We start from the raw sequence: 26744 nt of genomic DNA on the forward strand, positions 1-26744 counted from the left end.
GTGGTACATACCGTGCAGGGTTTGTCCTTCCATGAGGGTTCCTGCTCTTCCTTCCCTTGTTCCTCTGGTTTCTGCTGCCTGAGGTATTCACTAAGCACATCATCACTCTGGGCCATCTTCCTGGTGTATTCATGGATCATTGTTGTTTCATCCTGGATAGTGGCTCTGACGCTCACTAATCCTCGGCCTCCTTCCTTTACACAAAGTTAGTGATGTGTAATGGTGGCATATAGATGCATGGAGAAGAAAGGAGAGGAGAGGGGAGGAGAGGAGAAAACCTCAGAGTATCATGGGGACCCTTAGCAGCCTAGGCCTATAGCAGCATAAATAAGGGAAGGCTCAGTCACCTGAGCCAGCCCTAAATATAAACTATATCAAAAAAGAAAGTCTTAAGTCTAGTCCAGTGAAGCACAAATCTAGTCAGTACTGCACACTCTCCACGGTGCCTTAATCTACTCACCTGCATCTTCACGAGGTGTTGTCCCTGCCAGTGCCATCTGTGTACTCACCTGCTCTCCAGGTAGGCTGTCCCTTGTGTCCTCCAGTCTACTCAACCTGTACATCTAGGTTTCCCCAGCCCATCTGGTTCCTGCCTGACCTGTCCCCAGCTCTTCCCACTGGTCCAGTCCAGGACCTACCTCACCTGCCCGTCCTGTCCTGAATCTGCTTGGCCTCTGTTTCCATTCGCGTCCACCTAGTTATCATTCTTCTAATACAATAAACTCCTTTCTTGCTTACTCCCTGGTAGTCTGCATCTTTGGGTCCAACTTCTCAAATGCCAGCCTTACACTTCAAGGTAAATTATTTAGTAGCTCATGTGAAGTGCCTGAAGATTGGACCATAAGTTTCAACAGTGTACAGGAGCTTATTTTGTTTAATTTTTAAAATTTGATCTGAGAACAAAGCAATTTAGTTGATTACAATAAAAATTTGAGGAAAAGACTTACAGTCAAAGTAATGAGAGGTCCTGCATGTAGTACAAGTGTAGTACAATAACATCCTGATCCGTTTGACATTTGTGCTCACTTCACCTTAAACACTTCAGAAGTCAGATGTATGTACATAAGCTGATGTGAGTATTTGAATCACATTCAGAATCAACACCTTTTTCTTTTTGTCTCCTTGTTAGAAGCATCTGCACAGCACAGGTTGCAGGCAGCTTAACTCACATGCACGTACATACACAGACACATACACACACACACACACACACACACACACAAACAAAGACAGAGAAAAACTAAGACTACACAGGTCTGTAATGATTCCATCATGTAGCAGGATATCCTACCACTACTATATAAACACTCTGAAAGGGTCTGGAGGTTTTTCCTTACCTCCTTCCTCTCCTCTTTTCCTCTGTCCCTTTCTCCTCCTTTCAGTCTCATATTCTTTGACCTATGAACCCAGGGCTTGTTGGGTTTTTTAGATACAGCATAGCAGCTATCATTGCTGTCTGGCACCTTTGTTCCTTTACCTTACAAATTCAGAAATTTGCAAGACCCAGCAAAGATAGATTTGACCTCAGTGTGCATCTAAACGGTAAAAATGATGTGACAGCTTAACACCACTTGACATATCAGGAAGAACTCATTTTTTGGTTGGATCGTATTGGTTTATACTTGGGCAGCTTCTATGCTGGAAAGCCTGTACATTTGAAAACATTCTTTCTGCAGCAGATTGGCTTGTAAAGTCATTGAACCATTTAGCAAAAGATGAATTTTCACACCCTAAATACCTGGTGTTTGAAGCTAATTGTTCCTCAAGGTCATAGTGTTTCTTTGTCATATGCACAGTTAGGAAACCTGTTTCCCTGTACAATGAAATTCTTACTTTGCCGTCCACATGAATACCACAAAATACAAATGAAATATAAAGTAAACGAATAAGTAACACAAAATCGAAGGCACTTTAAGCAGCAAATGCAGAGATATAATAGTGCCTTGCTTCCTTCATAGGCTTCAATTAATCATCTTAAACAATGCCAGGCATTCCTTCTGGTACTGTTGATAAATTATTATTATTAATAATAATAAAATTTATTTCACATATTTCACTGTGGGAAGCAATGGATTATTTGACCAGACCTAGTTAAAGGGCTAATGAAATGATACTACAGTTTGGCAGCAATTGGAAATAGGCATCATAGCATAATCTCATTAGATTTTACCATGGCACTGGAGGTTATTATTAAGGCATCTACTGTATGTGAGTTGTAGGAGGAGAGAGGATTCTGTCAGGCTGTCAGGACAACAGTTACCACCCATAAGGGTGTACACCAGGTGGTTTGGGGATGCATGCCCAACTCAACAAAACACCAGTTATTCAGAGGGTGCCCAGGTCATGACCCTGTAGACTTGCCTGCATTCTCACACCCACACAGAATTTATATTGGGGTGGCTGATAATACAGATATTCATTCAGAGGAGTTGTAACTGGTATATTTTTCTTCTGGTTGATATAACTGGTACTCTAAATATTACAACAGTGGGGAGAGGGTATAAAGCAACTTAGTGCCCCTGATTTCAAAACATCATTTTAAGAAACATTTTTAAAACATCTGATATGGCCATATAAACACAACACTTACTGAAATACTGATATGGCCAAATTAGAAACAGTCTTTCCAGATATTTGTGCATCTTGGATGCTTTCCCACATGTCCTGTTATGTATTACAAGGTGGCAACAGGAAGGAGAAACAGTATTAAGCCTCTAGAGTCTTTGCATGAACAAACCTGACGGATTTGGGATAAAACGTCAATTCATTATCATCATTTTAAGACTTTGGAAGAACATAGTCTTCTGAGCTTGAGAATTTAAGATTATATTCAAATGTGTTTATAGTTTTAAATGGCTTGTCTCCTTCAGCCATTATGTGACTGTTTTTTAGTTTTGGTCTGAGACTGCTATAAAACCAACAAAAATATCTGTAAATTACAGTGTGACGTTGTATTTCAGTAAGTGTTGTGTTTATTTAGTTTGCTTGGTGCAGTTCTATAACATTTGCTTATGTTTTAATTGTTACCTGTTACAGGTGAAAATGAGCTTTAAACAAATTCTGGAACAGTACATCAAAGGATGACAGGCAAGAATTGTGATTTTATCAGTACTGGCGCAGTCATGTTTTATAGAGCTATTCAGGACACAAAATATGATTTATGATTTGCCCATGTGGAATTACACAGTCAGGCTGGAGTCAGAAAAAAGTGAGAAGATAAGACAAGTAGGTATAGGTATTTGAACCACCAGTCTTAATAAAATTTAGATGGGTTTCCTGAACAGTAGTGGCTTTGTTGCTCCCCAGCCAGAAACCTACTGGTCTATTGTTTGTGTACCACTCAACCAACTGACCGGACGTTTACCTCCATTACCTCGTTATGTTTACCTCCACAGTTGGCCCAGAATAACCTGTCACTCAGCAGCCACTATTCATCCATTTCCTCCAATAGCGTGACTCTGTTGTACAAGGGGGAGGGAACTGGATTAAAACAGGATAGAATGAGGAAAACAAGATGTGACAGAGGAGGGTTTCACAAAGTACAGGAAACACAAAGACATGTCAAAGAGAACAGGAGGCAGAGATGAAGGGAGAGATAGAAGAAGGCGGGCTGAGAAGGGGAGAGAAATAAGTCATGTCATGATAAATGGGGGTAAGAGTAGAAGTGAATGACAAAATGAAATAGAAGGCCAATTTAAGAGATGAGGAAGGAAACCGGAAGGCTAAAGCATGATTAACAAAAGATGAAAGTACAAATAATGAAATAAAAGAAGAGGAAAAAACGGCAGCCAAAAACGTATCCTTCTTCACACACATCCTACTTTCCCTTTGAAGTCCACTTTTAGATTAAAAATAGTTTGTTGTGACTATGATATGATTTAAACTGTGGTGGCTTGCTATGTGTGCCCCAGTAGATGATGTGATGAAAGTCTTCTAATAACAGCAGGGAATCAAAGTATTTTCTTTTTCACAGCATTGGTCACCAGACTGACAGACAGAGCTATGATCGCATCCTTTGCTTCCCAGCATTTAGAGCTGAAGACAACCAGAACATTATTCCATTCACCCTAATATTTAAAAGAATGAAAAGCCCTCTGCCAATTATTTATTTTATATTTGTATTTTTATGCTATATGATCCAAAGGTACATTATAGCAATTGTGAAATATTTGTACACATGCTATGACAGCAAGAGCTTTTCTACTGACAAAATGCTTTATGGCTGCCACTTCAACAATATATACTGTATATTGCCAGCATTTACACCAATGTAATTTTCAGAATACTTGTGTTACTTTTTACTCTCTGCTGTAATGGGACACCCCATTTCTACAGGACCATGTTATTTTGTGCTACTCCAGGCCCTGTTTTTATTGCAACACAACCCAGTCTTATTCATCTGCTGTTTTGAGCAGTAAAATTTTCAACAGTGAGCCAAGTAGTTTTAAAAAATTGACTGCATTTTCATTTCCAGACAACGACGACTCCCTGGATTCATCGCTTCACACAATTTGGACCCACCAGAGAGACAAGGCCTGACCCAGCTGACAAGCTAGGGGCACTGATGTGCACATTCTGCCAGTCATGGGATTGGGGAATGTGTTTCAGTTTAAAAGATGGATAAACACACAACTGATCTGGTTGCTTTCAAAAATGATTATCAAGTAAGGCTGACATCTTGGCAAAGTTAACTACATAATTTTGTGTTAATTGATGGTAAAACATGGCATATTAAAGCTGTATATTTTGTAGGTTTTTATTGTGATTCGTTTTGTGTTTTAGTCTGGTTCTTGACTGATATCCTTTGCTCATTGTAAAGTTTGTTTCTGCTCCACCCTACATGTAAAAGTGTTCTTGAGAAACACACTGAACCCCAAGCTGTATTATAACTAGTGTAGGGGACTGTGTCAGCATTTGTGTGCATAAGTGGGCAACTGGGCTAATAGTATATAGCACTTTGAGTGTGCTTCCTTGTATAGAAAAGTGCAATATAAGACTATTTACCAAGATTATTTTTTCTCTTTTTATTTTCACTAATGTGCTGCATTTATGAGACTGATGTTATGAAACTGGAATGGAGGCAAAAGTACAATATTTCCTTCTTACTGTAAATCTAGTGAATTAGGATTATAAAGCAGCATAAAATGGACATACTCAAGTATAGTACAAATATCTCAAAATTTACATACAGTATTTCAATTCAATTCACTTTTATTTGCATAGCACTGAATCACAGAGTCTAGAGTTAACTCATTATTATTATTATAGAGGAAAACCCAACAAATCCCCCTTGAGCAACCACTTGGTGACAGTATGGAGGAAAAACTCCCTTTAACAGAAGAACCCTCCAACAGACCCCAACTCTTGATAGGTGGCCTTTTTTCTTGACCGGTCCTTGACAGTAGTTTAGTTAATGTTACTTTCTACTATTGAAAATTAATACTTTGTGTCAGCCCTGTGAATGGACTGGTGACATGCCCATGGTGTAGTCTTGCTCAGTGTCAGATGGGATGCGCTCCAACCTCCCAGCAACCTGGAACATATAATGGATGGGTGGCTATCATCAGTTTAACAATGAAAAGATTAACCAATAAAATTTCATTGAGAATGTATACTTTAAATAAGAACCATTTAAGCACCACCACTATTAAACAATTATTCTTCTGTTTTACATTTTTATTGTGACATTTATATTACCCTGTGGAAGTTCCAACTGCAAAAGCAATCAGCCTGCAGGTCCAATTATTGTACTTACATCAGGACAGCTCAGAAACATCACATTTTAACATTTGAACCTTCACCAGAAAATGAGCTGATGATTCAAACCAGTGAAATCCAGAGACCTGGACAGTATGGCTCTAGCACACTAGCTGGCCTTTCAGGACCAAACTGTTTCCTCTGGCGCAGTGAAGGACCTTTTAAAAATCCACAGATGAAAACAGTTCCAGTGACCTTTGGCTGCAAAATAGATAAATAAATAAATAAATTTTAATTAAATTTAGTATTTCATGACTGGGAGATCACAAACTGAGACATTTAACTGAGCACATGACATCAGCTACCTATAGTACCATAACTGAGAGATCCTTTAAACCTTAGTTGTCAACAAACCCTCCAACCCAACTTACCATATAGGTCATTTGTCCCTACAGCCTGAAATAAGAGTATTTCATCAATTATACCAAAGGACCTGTCATCGTGGTGACAATAACATGGGGTTAAGATCTGACCCCTAGGTACTTCCTGGGAAAGGTAAGGTGAAACTCATCATACTGGACTATCATTTGCAATGGCAGAGGGGGACCTTTATTTTCAAATTTGCAGTCAGTTATTTGATTATACCGTAGATTAAAAAATATAATATGCATTGGAGCTTTGTAAGAGCAGTCTCAAGCTTCCTGCCATCTCAGTAAAACCAGGGATCCAGATACATACATGTAATATATAGTAGCAGACATAAGGTACGGTATGTATAAAATGGTCTCTTAGCTCCTTTTTCCTTCAGCCATGAGGGTCAATATCTTTTAGTGCTACGTATGTGTTTGGTAAAATGCAGGAACATCTTTTACAATTATTGTGTTTGTCCAAAAAAAACCTTTTTTTTTTTATCTTATGAACATTAAGACCTGGTAACACACCATGCACCCCATGCACATGCTGATGCACACACACTGACCTCCCTCACTGTGTAGCCACTGGTATACTTTGCATTGTACAGAATGAAAGGACCACCATCCTCCAGTCTTTTGTATTTAGTACATAACTGTCACAACTAAAGCTATAGGGGTCAGGGGTCAGGTAACAAATGGAGATGTGGCAGCTGGCAAAGAAGGAGGTCTCTTTCTCTCTCAAACACACACACACACACACACACACACACACACACACACTGCAGACTACAGTCACATCCAATCTGTCACCAGCAACTCTCCCTGATGCCAAGCTAAGTAATCTCAGATGCACTTGCACACACACAGATGTGTGTATGGTGACCCACCCATACTGTGAGATAAGCCACAACATGCCGTAGCTAAACCAACAGCAGCTACTGCTTTAAACCAGAAACAACTATATGTTTGTAGGATGCCGAGATGTTTTTGACTGAGGAGGGAAACCAAGCCCACAAACAAACAGTGCTACTTCTCACAAACCCTGACATCATGATGGTAAACTCACCGCCATGGAGTTCAGAGGGTAGGCAGGGCCACTGAATTTTTACATAGCTGACCAGATTTTCCCACCAACAGTCATGCTAATAGTTTGTCATGTTCTGCCTAACCTAATTGTTTCTTTTGTTCTATCATCAGTACTAAGCTCATAGTATACTATCATACAATATGTCTGACAGTGTTAGACTGATGCAAGCTAAAGAAAAAACTATCCGCCTTGTGACTGGCTATTTGTGCTTATACTAAGAGGTTCACAGCTAAATTAGTCAACCTTTCTCATAAAGGACAAGGTGTCAGAACTAACATGGTGTCTGCCTCCACCCTTACCCCCCGTTCATTCAGATGTTGTTCCAAGTTCTCAGACCCTGTGAAGAGGATTTGATTAGAGGGGTTTGGACTGGAGAGGTCTGCCACAGGCATTAACTTGCTATGGAGCCCATGGTCAAAAACCCACTGGATCCCATTATACAGAACATGGCAGCCTCATTAAAACCAACAAGTAACACCTACTCATTTAAGATTCATTGATTGTCAGAGAGTGATTCTGTGGCAGTTTTGATGATCATTTAATTACTTAATTTTTAAAGCAATAATGCATGAAATTCTATGATGTCTGCTTCACAAATAGGGATATTTGCCATTTTCTTTTGTCTTCTCTGATGGTAGACTCTTTGACTTTTGGACAGTTGGGTAAGCAGTGTTTCTTTAGTTTTAAGCTACAAACATATCTTCTACACATTTCTGACAACAAACAGTAAACGGAGAAACCTGCCGTTTTAATGCTTCCCAAACTGAAATGTGCTCAGGTGGGTCTTAGCTACCTTTGGGTGACTTCCAAAGACACGCTGGGGAATAGAGTATGCAGGTAAGAAAAGATTTGTGAATGTATGATAGTCATTGAACCCGGCAAGAACCAGAGCAGCTTGATGGAAACTATCTCAAATGATAACATTATGGGACTGATCTGGTTGCCCTGGCTCCCCTTACTGTTGAAGAGTCTTGGTAAGTTGATCTAGGAATGCGAGTAGATGTGCTCCATTATATGGACCCAAAGTGACATGACATGACAGTGGATCATCCCTTATAGTGTGCCTGACTTCTAACATCCCTCTGATGTATTCCACCTTCTGTCTGGTTAGGATCCATTGTTCCAGAGTGCATGTCAATGGCCCTATTAATAGAATCCTGCAATCCTGATGGGTGTGTCACAAATCCTGTGGCATTAAACACCTGAAAAATGGTGTGCTCATTGGGTTTGCTTCAAAACCTGACCAATACAGTGCTGGTTTGTGCCAGATGGGGGTGGTTTCTGTTCAATTTAGATTTGGCACATAACACAGCACATGCCACTTCTGCTGACCTGAAGCCATTACAACACAGTAACACATGGAGACTGACAAAATGGTGAACAGCAGAGAGAAACATGGTCTTCACTTCATGAACATAATGTTACTGAATCCAAACATAAAATTTACTGTAGTGACCTTTCCAACCCTTTCCGTGGTTAAAAAACATATAGTGCCACCATTTAGTTCAAAAGATGATGGCTTCAGTTTATTGTACTGATTGCACATGTTAGCTGAGCCGGTCAGGAATTGTTTTGCAGCTAAACGTAGAAATTAGACCAGTTTTGTGGAGATGCCAATTTCAGTTTTAATGATTATTTTAGAAACCTGCTTATTTCTGTTAGAGGCCACACACCTCCAAGCCTTTACATTTCATATAAAGACCCAGTTTGGAAGGCTGGGGACTGGGATATCAGGTTGCATACATATATGCACAGATAAGACCCAAAGGGACTCTTAACCCGGTCTCTTGCCTTGTCATTCACAAAGTGTGCTTTGAGAATGTTTTCATTCAGGTCTTTTTGACCACAGTCTTTGGTTTCCCATCATTTTCACTTAATGTCTGACGATGTAATCATGAATGAGTAGATGCACTGTAAGTTCAAGAGAGCCCTCTCTTTTCTAAAGACAGGAGATCACTTGGCACTGCACTCTTTCTGCATCCAGCTGCTGGATTTTAAAACAGTTCTTTAAAACACAAAGTCCTAAATCAGGCAGTTATACAAATTATACAATATATTATGGGAATATATATGTTTATTTATAGAATATCAATGTTATGTCAAAGATTCATGTCAAAAAATACAAAAAGAATATTCTTTGCACACCTGTAAATGGACAGGTGTGCAGGAGAAAACACAATACATACATAGATACAGTATCTTTCATCAGTATATGTACACATACTGTCATTTCTTTCATCAGACATTAGCTGATGAATCTGATGAACACTGCTCAATTGAAACAGCTATTTAATAAATGCAGCTTAATTGTTGACAGCATGCCTGATTTGATTTCTTTCTTTCTTTATTGCATGTTAAAAAAAAAGTCAACCAGTCTCAGGTAATTTAACCCATGACACTAGGTTGTCCTAATTTACTCTGATCAGGTTTGAGAAATTAAATCAACAAGTTCTGCTGCCCTCAAAGTGCTGCTGGTCAGATGGTGTGGATGTCTACACAAATATGAATCACTCCCCAAACCTGACCTTTGCTGTGTTCATAATGTCCCTAATGGCAGGAAAGGAAAAGAAATAAGAAATCTGTATAATGTGGGACTGGGCCTCTCAGAGGAAAAGAATTTTGAAAGTTGGGTTTTTCTGTGGATGGCATAATGTTAACTAAAATTGTGTTAAGTACTTACTTTGATATTTGTGTTTGTGAGTCTGAATATGATGTTTTATATGTGATCTATTAATGAAGAGTTTGCAGGCTTTAAATAATCAGCTTTTTCTTCTGCTTTAGATAATCAGCCCATGTCAGTAATCTCCATACACTGTATCTTCCCATCTACAAAAGAAAGAAAGAAAAACAATGGCTCTGGTCCTCACAAGCCCAACTTTTCACTGACAGGTCCACAGTGGGCAGGCCCAGACCATCAGAGTGGGAGGTGTGCAGGGCTACTTAAAATGAAAAAAATGAGTGAACCAAGTATTCAGAAGGGCAAGAGGCAGTGGACAACACACTGGAGGACAGTGGACTTATAACGGGGTCAAACGGGAAAGCTCCCATTCTGCTGCTGTTGAAAACCAACATCTGGCTGAAGAGTGGATTTACCTGAGGAGCCAGCAGATTCACTGTCAAAATGTTTAACTCTATCTCCAACAGTGTGGTGAGTCAGAAGATGATCTGGATTGTTAATTCTACTATACAAAGCTACAACTACACAAAGATTTTACTAGATTACATTTGTTGGTCTCATTCATTATAATTGCTTCTAGCACATCATCTCTAAACTCGTTTCACTTGGTTATTTTACAGTTTTGAAGAAATTCAACCCCTAGTTCTCTTGTCATGAATTTTGCATCACACAATTATGATTAATTAATTTACATGCACTACTCAAAATAAAATGTTTACTTTCATAGAAGAAAACAACCCCCCCCCAAAAAACCCAGAAGATCTTATAAATATTTATATTAAAAAATGGGTATAGATATCAAAGTAGAACTTAATACTTCTACTGTTCCCTGCACATTACTGGTACTACATATTGTAACTGATAACAGGCCGACAGCCATGTACAACCCACAGCATTAAGTCTACACTGTCAGGGATATAGTCATATGGACTATTCTTGTATTTAACTAGCAAACTCTTATATTTGTTTAAAGCTGGGGCCTAAAAAAGCCATATAAGGAACACAGTCACAATGCTTACAAGATCTCTTTTAGTTAATATTTGGTTTAAGCATTAGGTTATGCTCTTCCCTCTTAATGACAAATCAATCCAAACAGTGTGACAAACATAAATACAGTACCAGTATAAATATCCATTACTTATCCAAAATTCTGCCTCAGACATTTTATGTCATAAAAATAACTTTTCTATACACAGGGGCAAAAAAACAAAGCCTGGGATTTAGTGTAAAGCGCCCCGGTTTGATATATCAAATTGAAACAGCAAAATATATTGATCATTAAGTCATTAATTAGCAAAGACATTCTGATAATTGGTGGACAGGCTAATACATAAAATGGTGGACTTAATTTTTTAGGGTTTTCCTCAAGCCTCAAATCAACAATAAAACTGAAAATAGTGATTTGTAAATCATCTGTGTCTTGTATTACATTGAAAACACAGCAGCACACTATTTGATGTTACACCTCATCCATTTTTTTCTTTGTTCAAAATACACACTTATTTAAATTCTGATGCCTGCAACACAATTCAAAAAAAGTTGAGACGGTTGCATTTCAGTGCCAGTAATGAGGTAAAACAATGAAATGATGATTTGACTTGAAACAGCTGATGTCAACAATCATGATTTGGTACAAAAGTGGCATCCAGGAAAGACAGGACCGCCAGTTTGCCAACATAAGTTTGAAAATATTATTGAAATGTTTAAAAACAATGTTCACAAGATATCACATCAAATAAAGTGCTACTGTGTTGTTTTTGATGAAATGCAGGATAGATAATTTACAAATCACTATTTTCAGTTTTATTTTTGATTGTATATACGGTCCCAACTTTTTTTCATTTGAGGTTGTTTTTACATTAATTCAACTCTCAAGTTTTTTTTTCCTTCTTTACATACTGTTCCAAAGTTTTGTAATTCAGGGTTGTAATAACTGCCCTGCTCACTGCTGTCTGATGATCCTGCTTCATTTCTACTCTCCTGTCATTACAAGTAGAAGGCTGCCTAAGTAAGGAAAGCCTTTTTCTTTTTCTGCACTCACTGCTATTACAGGTTTCACCAGCTGAGCAGCTAAGGCCATGTTCACATTACAGGACTTAATGCTCAGTTTAGATTTTTTTTTATAGCTCACATTCAACTTTGTAAGTGACATACAGTATATCCAACTCCAGTGTGAACATTTTTGAGGTCACACATGTTGATTTAACTGAAATGTGAGCTGCATGCATAGGCTACAAGAATAGCAGCGTCATTTGTTTGACTGTTCAGATACATTATGTTTCTTGCAGCTTGGTTTGAACAACAGCTTCTCCACATACAGTTATGTCCAACAAAAGCTCCTTCCCTCTCCACTTACCCCTGTTGTTGCTCTCCTTCGTGTTTATTTTTTATCGGCCTGTGAAGGGCTGACACTGAATAATGATACACATTAAAAAAACAAATTAATTCTGTTCTGACCATTCTAACAATGGTCACGGAGTCAGGTTTTTGTTGGGGCCTGTGCCAACCCTGAGGGTTCCTGTTTTCATATATATAAAGTGTGTAATCAAATTTAAATAATAATAATACCTAGCCTTATTTCTGTGTTTCTATTTTATGGATCTCTGACTTTCCTTAACACGCATGCACAGATAGTGACCACTACACCCACTCCCACAGAGTGAAAAAGTGGAAAACTAACATTTAACTAACATTTAAAAAAATTCTCACGAGATTTATTAAGAGATATGAACTTTTATTATGTTGTCAGGAGTGATGGCAGACTGCCCGTATCCTATGTAACATTCATAGGTATTACTAGTAAAGGTAATAAATAACTACGGAGATAACCTGAATGTCACTATTTATAATGAGCAATATTCCCTACATCAAACATTATCACTTTTTTAGGATGAGGTTTTCCTTTTAGATTAGGTAGTGAAATGCATTTGTAATTTTAATAATTTACAATATTTATGCTACTTAATCTCAGAGGCCTTATCCTCACACTGACAGAACTATTATATTGTGCAACTTACACATGCCCTCAGCTGTCTCGCGGCCTACCTTTATTAGACAAATCTGCATTGCATCAGGCTACTTCACAAGATAGCATTCTGTATTTGCATGCTTAAAAGATCTGCATAGTTGAAGAAAAAGATTTAACCAGTGGGATTATATTCAGGGAGGCCAATTATAAAACTCTGATTTTATTTATTTGCCTGCTCCTGCTCTGCCTTATCTAAACTTTCCTTTAGACTAAGCTCTCCCGTTTAGACAGGCAACTGACCAGTCATGACATCGGCAATGAGAGGAACACTCCCGGGGGCAGTGAAGTAGCCACACGCGGGCGCAGGTGTGCTGAGGACTTCTTATCATTCGCACGTGCGCAACTGCAATCAAATTCAGCTGTGAGCGCTTACTGGGGACCAGTTTCCTGAAGTTTCCACGTAGTATTTGTTCATTAAATAAGGAAGCAAATGATATTGCTTCTATAATAAAATGTGGGCTTCAATTACAAAGTGAATGTGTTGCTCACTGTAATCCCCGACTGGGCCATTGCAGAACTATGACCGCCCTAAAATAAAATAAAGGCACAAAGTGTCTAGAAGAAGTCAAATCTAACATTTAGTCTTCCAGTGGTGACCGTAAACTATAATCTCTGTGGTTGTCATGGTAATATGAGGGGGGACATTATATTACTTTGTCCTCACTGTGTCGTGCGCATCACTTTGCGTTTGTCGCTGGCACCATGTCGGAGGGAGAAAGGCGACCAGCGCAGGTTTTAACTCAGCCACAGGGAGAAAATAGTTTTGCCGAAACAGTAGGTGTTTCTTTGTCAAATTAACGACTTTTTTCCTCAAGTCTTCGAGCTTATGGGCATGGAGTAAAGTGTCGAGGCAGTGTGTGTCAAGTTTAGAGAAAATATAGGTTGTGTGATTGAAAGACACGCCACAAAAGCCGCAAATGAAAACATTTAGCTTTTACGCAAACAGGGCTGAACCAAAATATCAGACCAGTTTGAAAACAAATACATTTTGTTAGGTTTATGTTTTTGTGGACTATTGACAGGTTACCTGACCCCAAAATGACGCTCTATTTTACGAAAGAGGATTTCAAACTTGTAATATCATAAAGTAGCTATTATTGACTGTTGTTATAATTCCGGGCTGTTCCTCATGACAGGGTTCCTCTGGGCCTGATGATATTTTCGAGGAGGACTCTTATTCTCCGTCCTCCCTCTCCTCGTCCTCCTCCGTCCAAACTTTGACTTCCCTGCAGGGGAAACCCCTGTGCACCTTCTGCGGCCTGGAGATAGTGGACAGATTCCTCCTGAAGGTCAGGGTGATGTGATGCCATTGACAACACTGTAAAATTAGGCCTGTATAGTCCTATATATTATGAGAGATGATGTCCCAAACGGTCCATTAATGAGTCGGCTTCCCATTTGTGGCTATTCTTTTCGCATATTTGTGTTATAGATGCAGACTTCCACGAAATGCCGAACTGGGGAAAAAAATTGTGACACCATACTTAAAGATTTTTGTCTTATTAAACACAGAATATGCCCGTAGTTTTGAATTACATTCTCCTCAAGGGAACAATTTTCCCCATCCTCAGGTGAACAATTTGTGCTGGCATGTGAGCTGTCTCTCATGCAGTGTGTGTAAGGCATCACTGGGACGACATGTAAGCTGCTACATCAAAGATACACAGGTTTTCTGCAAACTCGACTACTTCAGGTAAGTCAGACATAGCAGTTTTATTTTCAGTGATTCTGGAATAATTTTATTTGTGCATTCTCTTTAACTAAATGCAGCATGTGATAAGGAGAACAATGATGATATGCTGTATCTAATCGAGTAAGAAGGGAAAATTGGTATAGTAGAGATGTGCTAATTTGGAATGAGAAACGCGATGGCAACAGAAGGAAGGACAATGTTTTTGTTACATATGTTCTACTAATGGAACCTGTGCAACATCACTGAATGACAGGATTCAAGCATTACTTAATGTAATACTTGTCTCAATTTTTAAATGTATGGCTCAGTTGTTTAGCTGAATTATTGTTCTGCTCACTGAAACTAATGGGGTGAGCCTCACTTGTTAATTAATAATTGTTTTTCTTTAAGTTAACAATCAGAAGCCTTTGCTAATATATTGAAAGACTGAGCTTCTTAAACAAAGACTGAAGGCATCCCTGGCTGATCACCTATTTGCAGTTAATTTCATTTTAGTTTACCTCTGCTCTTGTTTCTCAGGAAGTATGGGACCCGCTGTACTCGTTGTGGCCGTAATATCCACTCTAGTGACTGGGTGCGTCGGGCTCGAGGCAGCACCTTCCATCTGGCCTGTTTCTCCTGCACCTCATGTAAGCGCCAGCTGTCCACTGGGGAAGAATGTGGACTACTCGAGAACAGGGTCTTCTGCCGACCACACTATGACATTATAATGGAAAATATAAAACGTGCTAAGGAAACTGGTGAGTAGATAAATGGATAACAAGAGTCAGGTTGAAGAGTAGCAGTAGTCAGTATTGTTATGAAACATTACATTACCTCAAGGGCTGCTGCCCTGCTTGTTTTCCAGCCACCCACTGCTGATTACCCAGATCAAGTGTGTTCATTCAATCAGAAGCTAAAAGATACCATCTTAGATGAAGGTGGAGTAAGGAAAGACAAAGTGAATCTTCCAGCTCCTGATTGACTGAATACACCTGATCTAGGTAATCAGCAATGGGTAGGGCAGAGATAGTTGGGAAAACAAGCAGGGCGGTGGCCCTTAGGCACCGGGATTGGCCATCCCTGCTCTAGGTAGAGGAAATTAAAGTAAAACATTAAGTCTGGGTATTTTGAAATAAAGGCTCAGCTCACCTAAATCATTAAGAAAACCACTTTCAGGTTTTGAGATCGTTGGCCTCTGATTACTGTTGCCACTTCAGTACCGTTACAGCAAGTCCTTCCTCAAACCATACCCTGATAATCTTGTTATAAACTCACTGCCTCAGCTGATTAGATAGTAGCAGATTAGTAGCAGCCTCATCTCAAACTACTAGTGCAGCTTCCCTGTTCTCTTCAACTTGGGCAGCTTTTTCCCATCATAATGAGACCAAGTCATCTCTGCTTGAACATTATGCTGTGGGACACTGAGCTTGGCAGCAGTGCATTTGCAAGCGTCTTGCAAGTCCAAGTTCAGGATGGGGGTGGAAGCATCCCCGTCTCCTGTCTAAGCCATAGCTGTGGGTTTCCCCACCCCGCTTGAGGGCGCCAGTGAGGAGTCATCGTCATCCTCATTGGACATGAGGAGCGCTGACCGACCGTCTGATTATTCCAGCAGACTGGCTGCAAGACCAGGCCCAGCCAGTTCCTAGGAAGGAGGGCCAGAGATGTCAAGTTGTTCTCCCCAACTTGTGATCAATGTGGATTAAAGACTGCAAATACAGCAACTGTATAGCAGTAGTCTCTTTTTTAGTAGCAAGGCAGTCGACTCGTCCCATCCCATCTTTATCACAAAGTGAATGAAGGAAAAAAAAAAGCTAAAACACGCTCGTGCTGAAGCACAACACTGCCAGCACTTATAGTATACAAAACAATCTTTTTTATAGGTGATGTCACAATAGTGCAGGCTTGTACTTTTATCAGAATGCCAAATCTTATATGTCCTGTGTCTTATCCTAAAGAGGAACAAAGAGTAGAAGAAGATGTGACAGACAAAGAGGACTCCAGCACCACAGCCAGACCTGCTAAGCGGGCCAGGACAAGCTTCACTGTTGACCAATTACAGGTACTGTCAGCCACTGTGTGTACATGTCTTTATTACACTGTATGCACTTGTTTTTTTTTTTCAGTGCCATCACTGTGAAAATATTGTATCTGGTCTTTGCAGCTTCACTCATTTTTCTACACTGGCAGTGGCAGTTGATGCATTTATATTTGAAACCAGAGAGCACTCTACATGCAGTGGTTTCTTCTGAACTGTTACACTAACATTATTGGACTTGACTGAAATATCAACTGTGTAAATGCCCCCTTCTGTCATCTCTTCTGAACTCTAATCATTCTGTCTATAGGTAATGCAAACTCAGTTTGCTAAAGATAACAACCCAGATGCCCAGACTCTCCAGAAACTGGCAGAGAGGACTGGTCTCAGCCGCAGGGTTATTCAGGTAAACAACTGTTACTGCCTCTAGGAGAGATGCTAGTTATTGCAGAAATGCCATGCCGCTTCTAGAGTAACTTTGTCTGTCCAGGGTAATGAAAAATAGCCTAATGGCTAACTCTAAACTAATAATAAAGAGAATGATAGCTTTGTATGGTTAAGCTGTAAAGTCCAGTAATTAGGCTCCATAGGAAAAGTCACTCATATTTTGGCTCTCAGTGCACTGCTCAGCCGATAGAGATGCACCTTAGAGAACTGGCATTGTTACTGTCCTGCTGATTATATAATGAATACAGTGTAACTAATAGCTAAATGATTTGCAAGAGCCTTCATTTTATTGTATTTTCTCAGAAATGGTGAATTCCTTTTAAATATCCCAAATAGTATACTGTAATAAAGGCAGGACACTTCTTTTATGTGTATGTGAATTTAAACTGTTCACCCAGAGCATAATGAACTTTGACTTCCAGTGTCCCTTTGTATGATGTTTTGACAATAATTCCAGGGAATTTTAACAATGTTTCATACACAACTGATACTTAGTTGTTTTTTTTTAAGAGAAGGAAAGGATTGTGGAACTATCAGGTACCACAACTTCTGCACCTGAAAGTGGAGAATTTCACTTTAAAGACGAGTTATCGATCAAGTCTCTGTCCTTCAGGTTTGGTTTCAGAACTGTCGAGCTCGTCAAAAGAAACACATCAGCCCAAATCTTGCTTCCTCATCCATGATGACATCACTTGCACCTGGTCTGCTGACACAACCCTTGATGGAGGATATGCAATACACAAGCTATATTTCCCCAGATACGCCCCTCCTCACCACACTGACTTATATGGATGGTAAGAAACATAAGTGCTTTGGGCTCCTTACTCAAAAATGTAATGCATTACTCATTACTCTTCAAAAATGAATATTATTACTTTACTTATTTCTCCCTGTCAGATTTATCAGATTTATCTTGCCATTCGCCACAACATACCTACAGAGAATTCTGTAGCAAGTTCCTAAAAATATAGGCTAAGAATAGTGTATGTATATACACCGATCAGGCATAACATTGTGAAATTTTCATCAAAACTAAAACATTTTGAGCTTCATAAACAAATGTTAAGGTGGGAGTGTTACACTGAAGTGCATACAATTGTACAGGTGTACTGCACCTAATAAAGTGGCCAGTGAGTGTACGTGTATGTATATACACCGATCAGGCATAACATTATGACCACTGAGAGGTGAAGTCAATAACACTCATTATCTGTTACAGTATCTCCTGTCAGTGTGTGGGGTACATTAGGCAGCAAGTGAACATTAAGTCCTCCAAGTTGATGTGTTGGAACCAGGAAAAATGGACATGTGTAAGGATCTGAGTGACTTTGACAAGGGCCAAACTGTGATGGTGAGATGAGTGGGTCAGAGCATCTCCCACACTGCAGGTCTTGGTGGGTGTTCTTGGTCTGCAGTGGTTAGTACCTACCAACAGTGTCTAAGGACAAATGGTGAAGTGGTGACAGGGTCATGGACGACCACGGCTCACTGATGATGAGGTTACCCTACTGTAGATTAAACTTTTAACTTCCATTTGTACTTTTCAAAAGATTAAAATTTATTTGAATCTTTGTTAAAATGGTTGAAAATGAGAAATACTGTACATTGGTCTATATGAAGAGAAAGAGTCAGGGGCTGTAGTGGTGCTATCACACCTAGAGTGGTGAGATTGTTGCATTTATTTAAAGAATTCTCTCTAAGTCGTCCTCACGACCACAGTTTTCACTCCTTTTACATATGTTTTTCACTGAATTGTAGACACACTGTGCTCTTCCTGATGGTACAATTGTGGAAGCAAATGGATTCACAGAAGATGCACAGTGAGCTGCAGAGTGACATGAGTGCCAATCAACTGCCACATTGAGTCCTATGCAAACCGTGTTAGGGAGGTGGTCATAATGTTATGGCTGATCAGTGTATCTCCAACTGCCCATACACAGCTAACTCATTTTTAACTATTTAAGTCATCTATATAAAGCTTTTGTATTTTCTTTATGGCTGCCATTTAATGCCAATGCTAAGTCCATACCTGGAGAGATCAGATTAGCAGTACAATAAATAAATCGTATTGTTTATTAAATTCCAAATCCTAGAGTTTATGGGGTAATGGCTTTAGTATTTGTTTCTCAAATTCTTAAAGAACTTATTTGCAGATTTTAAATTTATATTTTATGTGGTTTATTCTTAATTGTTTTTTTTTTTTAACTTCCTCAGTCCAAGCCACAGGCCCACTTTTGCTTCAGCCACTGGTATCCAACTCACTGACTGAACTGCCAATCAGCCATTCCTGAACCTGCCTCCTGAAAACTGAATGTGATGATTGGCTGATGGGAAGAAGTTGAGCAAATCACTGCTCTTTAATTAGAATAAATAAATAAACTGCTACAAAGAGTAACTCATTAACTGTCCATCAATTAATGGTTATTAAAATAAACTATTTAATTTTCACTGCCTAATGTGAGCAGACAAATTAATCTGTCTCTGCATTGCTCTCAGACAGGGATTGACAAGAGGAAAATAAGTTGAAAATGTAAAATATTAATTTTGTAAGATGAAGTTTTGTTAATATGAACATCTTAGTTTCTTTAATTTATTTGGAAAATATATGTCACTTTTTTTTTTTCAAAGGATGTAACAGAAAATGTCAGTTTTGGTGTTTACAGGAGAAAAAAATAGTCTATGTAAAGACTATTAGAAAATTCAGTTTTTATATTGCATATTAAAGTAACTGGAATTGATACATCAGAGGAGAAATTCTCCTGTTCCTTTCTGTATTATTGACAGTATAAACATGTATGTCTATTAAATACCAAATACGATCTGCCCTCCTGCATTCTTCCCTTGCAGTGCCTGAGCCTTTTACTTTCAACCAGACACTTTCTGCACTGAGGAGGGGTCTCAGAGGAGCACGAGTGAGGATGCACAGTACCATGTTTTGCAAACAGTCTGATACATCGAAACATCCTCACTGTTTTAAAACAGCATGAATAGACAAAAGATTCAACAAGATTCAAGGATAATACTCCAAACTGTTAGATTTAAGACATCAAATTATAAACATTGGATCTGCAGGTCTGATTAATAAAAGGGACATCCTTGGTGTTTGATGCCTTTTGTGTCCCCAGATAAGATCATATCTATTTCCTCAACAAGATCAGTGTTAAAAGGTTTTAAAAATAACACTAATGCATATTAAATGTGATCAAAATAATTAATTTTAGACATTTCATGCCATTTTAAGTAATTGGACACCAGGTTTTTCCTGTGCCCCAACACTGTGTATTGTATTCGTATGATGAATTTAAGAGTTACAGTAGTTTTTCTATATTATTATGGATATTTCAAACACTACTCCAATTTATACATTTTCCCAATTGTTTATTTTTAAATGTCTCTTTTAACTTATTTTACCATATTAATCTAATGTAACACATTAGATTAATTAAGGGGAATATGAAAAAAGTAAGAATTCATAATTCTGTAACGTTCATATTAAAAAGCAATTCTATGCAGTGTAATCTTGTTTTGTTAGACTGGTTTTGCTCTTATACAGTGTAATGGATGTCTTTAGAATAAAATGTCCACCCCTTTACCCTGGAAAAGATTTCCATTAGAGGGATGGTACTGTTAAAAGACTGAAGGAATGGTCTTATGTTTCCTTGCTCAGTTTCAACCTCATTCCTCAGTGCACAAATACAAGTTCTGGAATGACTGGAACAATGTATGGGGTCAAGCAAGAGTTGAGGATTAAGGAACAGCCAGACTAGGACACTGTGATGTCCACATACAGTAGCTCTTCCAAGACTATGAAGTTGTTTTTTACTAATTGACTAAATGTATTAAATCCTATATGTTAACATACTGAGTGATCAAGCTTCAGGACACAATGTCCCTGACCATCAGTAGTATATAGTGAAGCTGCAGTATGTCTAGAAATGAGCACATCAGAAGGACAGCTCAGGTCGGCTGTTTTGGAGACAAGGTCAGAGAGGCCAGATTGAAATGGTTTGGACATGTGCAGAGGAGGGATAGTGGTTAAATTGGTAGAAGGATGTTGGAGATGGAGCTGCCAGGCAAGAGGTCAAGAGGAAGGCCAAAGAGGAGATATATGGATGTGCTAAAAGAGGACATGAAGTTAATTGGGGTGAGAGTAGAGGATGCCGAGGATAGAGTTACGTGGAAACAGATGATTTGCTGTGGCGACCCCTAACAGGAACAGTCGAAAGAAGAAGAAGAAGAAGAAGAAGAAGAAGAAGAAGCAGTATGTCTAGAATGTTCAGTCATAGAAAGCTAAGTCAGGAACTGATTGAATACAATTTCTCAGTCTAGAACTAGATCTATTACACTGCATAGAAATTCAGTATATTATGGTCATATCCAAAATATAACATGTCATTTTTAGTTAACATAAAACTAAATAACATACAGCATGGAAAGAGCAGAGTAGGACTGGCAGTTGGTGGACATTACATTAACCACGTATTCAATAATAAACATGCTATGTGAAGTCTGTTTTATAATTTCTGAAAGCATGTGTAGGATCTGATTAATATTTGTTTTTTCTGTACTTAAATTTTTACTGAAGTTTTAGGTAACAAATGATAGTGGCCCCTCATGAATTTAATTTAATTTCATTTCATTTTTCTTTGTCCCTTCTTTTCTCTCTCTCTCTTTACCCCCCCCCCCCCCCCCATTTCCCTTTATTACCTTATACCAGACTCTGTATAGACTCGAATACACACACACAAAACACATCTTTACACAGCGACCACATGTAAAACTCCCATACTTTCCTCTGTAAATGTGTTGCATCGATGTTCCATATTCTGCCTTGTTAGCATGCTGTTTTCTATTGCCAAATAAATAAATAAACTTTTAGGCAACAACTTTAATTTGGCCCTTTTCTTCTACAAAACCAAGGCAGTAACGTCACAGTTGTGAAAGAACATTGCATTGCTCCACCTATATAATAATACTGTAGATCCAGGGGCTTGTGCCTGGATCACAGGCACAAATGAATGTCACTGAAATCTTGAAGAGCAGGGACACTTGGAGATGAGGTAGCAAATATAAGTGCGCTCTTGATGTAACTATGCCAGTGTTCTTGGTATTGAAGTGATCCAATTATCTCATAAATTGTAGATTTAAAGGATTTTTTTTATCACTAACATCCTGTTGTCCAATTTGTAGTCTCATGTTCAAAACTCTAAACACAATTAGTACAACATCCATCCATTGTGGACCATACCATTAACAGAATACATGTTATTTGCACACAGTATGCAGTCAGTTAACACTTATAAAATGCTTATATTTTCTTTACATGCAAGCTTACCAAATACCAAAATTATGGAATAATATTTTCAGATGCTAGCACACAACAAGCCAGAAATGAAAACTTAATGTTCAAAACCTTAAATATAGTATAAAACCTTAACCTCTATAACAACAGCAGCTCAAAAGCTCAAATATTGAAACAGATAAGCAGTTTTGAATAGTTCACATGCAATGACAAAGTGGTTTGCAGCCCATCCAAGAATGCTTTCCCGTTTCATTCCCCTCTATTCGCCCTTCCTCGACCCCAATGAGGATTTTTTTTTCTTGCCTGGAAGTGAAAAGTGTAGGCTATGATTGTTGGCCACATGTGTAACTGTCCCTCCTGGTCGCATAAATGCCAGATGCAAAGACATCTCAGCTGGAAACTGCTAGGGACAGATAAGGCAGGCATTTCTATCCAAGGTGCATAGCATGGGATGACTTAAGATGTGATGTGGATCACACATCATGGATGATTTTTTAGTTAATCAGTGACAGCAATTTAATGTTGCCAATACAGCTTTTACTGTGGCAGTTCTGTCATTTACTAGTTTTTTATACTGTGGATTTGATAAAGATAACTCATTTTGTTGCCAAAAATGTCCACATTCAACACTCAACCAATTTAAAGGAAAATGAATTATAAAAACAGTGGATTTCATGTTGTCTGTTGTACACTGGTAGAACTTAAACATCAATAGTAATGCAGTTTCTGTAATGGCATCTACTCTTAGGCTAATATTTTGAATGTTATGATCAACTCTTTCTTCCTATTGGACAGAAAATATGAGCTGTTTTGAAAGGATGATCTGATACAGAGTTTGACATGTTTTGAGAGTTAAACTTGGTTTATGGCTAGTGTAGGCCTATATAGACAAAGGTTTTAGCATTTTGAAATGCAGAGTTGGTATTTTGTGAATAAAATGTGGTTTTGAGCAACAAAAAAAATTGTATGGTTAACTGTGTGATGAAGGTGTTGCTGTGTTAAGAGTCTAGAAAAAAATATCTTAATTATAGGCAAACGCTTGTCATTAACAGTAAAATAAAATAAATAAATAAATAAAGTTACATAATGACGTAATAAGTCGTACTTTTATTTTGGAAACACAGCTTCCGGAAGTTGCGTATGGTGTTTGGCATGCGCATATTACTGAGGAAGAAAAGAACCACTGTTTAAGGAACGATATAAAATTGTAAACATTATTAAACTGGCTGCTTTCTCTGTGTGGATGGGATGGAAGAATAAGGTAAACATGGTCTTTAAGATATCCACTTTTTTGTCAGAATAGTTGTCATTGTCAACGCGTGCAGTGTCAGAAGCATTGACGTTAATTGATTTAGCATGACAGTTTATGATATCCAGTCTGTGGTTTCAGACCTGATATCAAGAAAGACTTTCAAGCGTCAGCTAACTTACGATCATAATTTATTGTTACATTTCATTTACTTTGGTTATTAGGATTTGTTGTAGCGGTGTTCGTTTGCTTTGTGATAGGAAACGCTTGTGGATTCCTCACAACAGTGCTAGCAATAGCACATAGCGTAGCGTTCCCAGACATCCTTGAGAAATGATCTAACGCTAAATAATTAGCTGGCTCATTGATTTAAATAGTTCTGCGCAAATAGATTTGGCATCTGAAGCACGCCTTCTCTCTATTTAGCTAACTTACTTAGTATCTGACACAACCATTGATAAACATCAATAAAACCTCATTCCTGTCACTCTACTCGAAATTGTGATTAGCTAACTATGTGTCTGTCGGCTGAAACTAACAGCAATTAGCATAACTAGCTATTTACTCGTTATGCGAAGAAAGTAAAGTTAGCTAGTTAGCTAACTAGAATGAATAACCCACGGGGGTGCATTAATATGATGTGATAGGACTCACAATAGGAATATTTGGACACAATGGTATTGTTAATATTAGCTATCATTAAATGCACATCTAATCCGCTGTCTTACTGATCCGGTGCAACAGCAATGTTATCTGTTTTTGCCTTCCTGTTTTCCTGTGTTAATTGTGATCAAGTTAAAAACATTAGTCTTATCTTAAGACTGTTCTTCAGCTAGCTGCCGATCTCTGGCAGCAGATTCCCAAAACTACAAGCTTCATTAGGTGTCAAATAGACCTTTATTTAAAAAATAAATGGCTGGTTGACCAAAAGACGCAAGTTTAACGTTAGATGGCAATAAAACAGATATGGGCTCCTGATTAACCCACTCACACAATGCACCTAAATTATATATTCCGCTCATGATCTCAACCCCACCGAATGCCTATATACAACAAGCACATGGGAATACTGTAGTCAGATTTGTGCTACACAGTGGTTCCCTGGTACTCAAATTTAATACCCAAGTGTAACTAGCATATACTTACCAATTTTAGTAATTACACCTGTAAAATGCATTGCAGTCAGATATGTTACCCTCTAATAAATACTTTTAAATAAAAAAAAAACTATCTTGTAGTGGGTATTATTTTTTTAAGTCCATGTCAGAAAATGGAGTTCCAAGTCTGTGGTCATTTTTGAGGCTAGTGGTGGTGGTGTATAGGACCACATTATATTGAAAAGGCTTTTCTACACTATGTTCACCCCTATTTACATACATGATGATTGAAGAGAGCAGCAGAGTTGTTACCGCAAAAATGAGTCTCCAAATGACCACAGAATTGATTAAATGCCTGTTTAACAGAATGTCAACAAAACCCATACACCATACGTTTCACAGACTAATTACTATAGGGTGATGATATCTGAGTGTGATGGGTTGTGCAGGTATGTCTGTTTACACTGAGTTACCAGTTCTTCAAACATATCAGTCTGATATCTTGCTGAGAGAAATGACAACAGATCAAAGTAATCGGTAGCAGTAGCAGATCAGAGCTGTGGCACAAATGACAGTGGACAAAGAAAACAATCAGTCTGCTTCCACGAGAAAATATCAGAGCTTTCTCATCAGAAGGCTGCACACATTTAAAATTTTAGCAATCATAAAAGATGGAAATTAGTGAAAGAACTCTGGCAAACACTGCTACATTGACATTCAGAATGTAAGCTGACTACATAGTCATTTGTTTTGTTTGCTTTGTAGGTTAACCTCAAGGTGTGGAAGAAAACATTGTTCGCCAGTGCATGGACACAAAGCCAATGCGCAGGTAGGTGTAGTATCAAGTATGCAGGAATGTGTTATGTCTTGAAAGGTCTGTTGGCATTGGTTCCAGATTCTTTCTCCAGGGTTTTGATAGAATTTTATTGACTCAGAATCCTGTTCTGAATTGACTTATTGAATCCGAATCCTTTCAAATCCTTATCAACTCTTTTTAACTAGTTTCAAGTACTTTTTAAAAAGTGATTTTATTTCACTCAAAACAAATTGTTTTATGTCAGAGAAGATACTATAGAATTCTGTAACCATGTTAATAGCACAAGAGGTTATTTTATTTATCAAGCCTAAGCCATGGACATCCTGCTGAGCTGCAGAGGAACAGGGATTTCAACACTTATGTTGCCACTGCTCTGTGACACCTCACTCATTTAGCTTATTGGGTGTCTATTTTGTAGCTTAAAAAAACACACTAAAAACAGTAAAAGTAAAAATACTGTGAAAATAATATTGATGCTATTTTCATCATTCAGTGTATATCAGTTACATAAATTACTGATGTTTTACATGCATAATGGAGTTAGTTACCTGGAGGTGAAGTGGTTGTTATTGGCCTTGTCCCTTTCTTAAAGAGATTTCTGTGAATTCTCTATCTTAGATTATTATGTAATGCAGATGATGAAAACCCAAATTCTTTGCAATTTTATGTTGACAAATGTTACTCTTACATTGTTGCACAGCATATGTTGCACTTTTGTGCCGATAATAATTTGATTTTGTCTAGCAGTGAGTTCCTGCCTAGTCAGAGCTATACATACAGTGTATATTAGTGACGCCTGGCATACAACATCATGGCTCGACCATTGCATTTCTACAGCTGATGCACATGCCGCTTTGGCAGATATAAACATTCTTTACAACATGTCCTTTTCTGATCATATCCCCGTCAAGATGACCGTGAGACTTGATTTTATACCTATTTTAACTCAGTCTAACCAAAACATGGAGGTTTGGATTTCTCCTCTCTTTCTCCTGAGGGTCTTGCCAGTTATCGTAATCTCACTGATAGGCTGTTATATGATATCACATTACCTAGAGAGGCGGTTATGTGCAATGATCCTAATTGTATAGATGCTAACCACAAGACAGATATCTCTTCCATGTATCTTAATATTATCTGGGTGCTGCTGGACGCGAGTGTGCCGTTTCACGAAGATGAAGGGAAGCGTAAAACTATGCCTGGCTGGAGCACCTATGTGG

The 26744-nt window shown here is 38.4% G+C and overlaps 2 protein-coding genes across 2 annotated transcripts in view; both read left to right on the forward strand.

The window, feature by feature from the left end:
- Positions 1-13520: 13520 nt before the first annotated feature.
- LOC109974383 (LIM/homeobox protein Lhx8-like) lies at positions 13521-19878 on the forward strand. The gene is made up of 8 exons (XM_020624558.1): positions 13521-13676; positions 14039-14191; positions 14474-14595; positions 15115-15335; positions 16533-16636; positions 16923-17018; positions 17673-17853; positions 19274-19878. The coding sequence occupies exons 1-8, from the start codon at positions 13605-13607 to the stop codon at positions 19348-19350; spliced, it is 1026 nt and encodes a 341-aa protein (XP_020480214.1). The 5' UTR covers positions 13521-13604; the 3' UTR covers positions 19351-19878.
- A 3610-nt stretch (positions 19879-23488) lies between these two features.
- Positions 23489-26744, forward strand: part of klhl20 (kelch-like family member 20) — a 29875-nt gene continuing 26619 nt past the window's right edge. The window contains exons 1-2 of the mRNA XM_020624557.1: positions 23489-23622; positions 25473-25536. Of these exons, the coding sequence (XP_020480213.1) occupies positions 25514-25536 (23 nt within the window). The 5' untranslated portion in view covers positions 23489-23622; positions 25473-25513. The remainder of the gene's footprint in view (positions 23623-25472; positions 25537-26744) is intronic.

The sequence above is a fragment of the Monopterus albus genome, unplaced genomic scaffold (genome assembly GCF_001952655.1).
Source record: "Monopterus albus unplaced genomic scaffold, M_albus_1.0 scaffold331.1, whole genome shotgun sequence".
In the NCBI taxonomy this organism is placed as follows: Eukaryota; Metazoa; Chordata; class Actinopteri; order Synbranchiformes; family Synbranchidae; genus Monopterus; species Monopterus albus.

What these genes read in the sequence shown, in the direction of transcription:
- LOC109974383 (XM_020624558.1), top strand. Translation starts at nt 13,605, where the DNA reads ATGTCGGAGGGAGAAAGGCGACCAGCGCAGGTTTTAACTCAGCCACAG. An exon ending in TGGACAGATTCCTCCTGAAG is followed by an intron (nt 14,192 to 14,473) that starts GTCAGGGTGATG and finishes CCCCATCCTCAG; the next exon opens with GTGAACAATTTGTGCTGGCA. An exon ending in TGCAAACTCGACTACTTCAG is followed by an intron (nt 14,596 to 15,114) that starts GTAAGTCAGACA and finishes CTTGTTTCTCAG; the next exon opens with GAAGTATGGGACCCGCTGTA.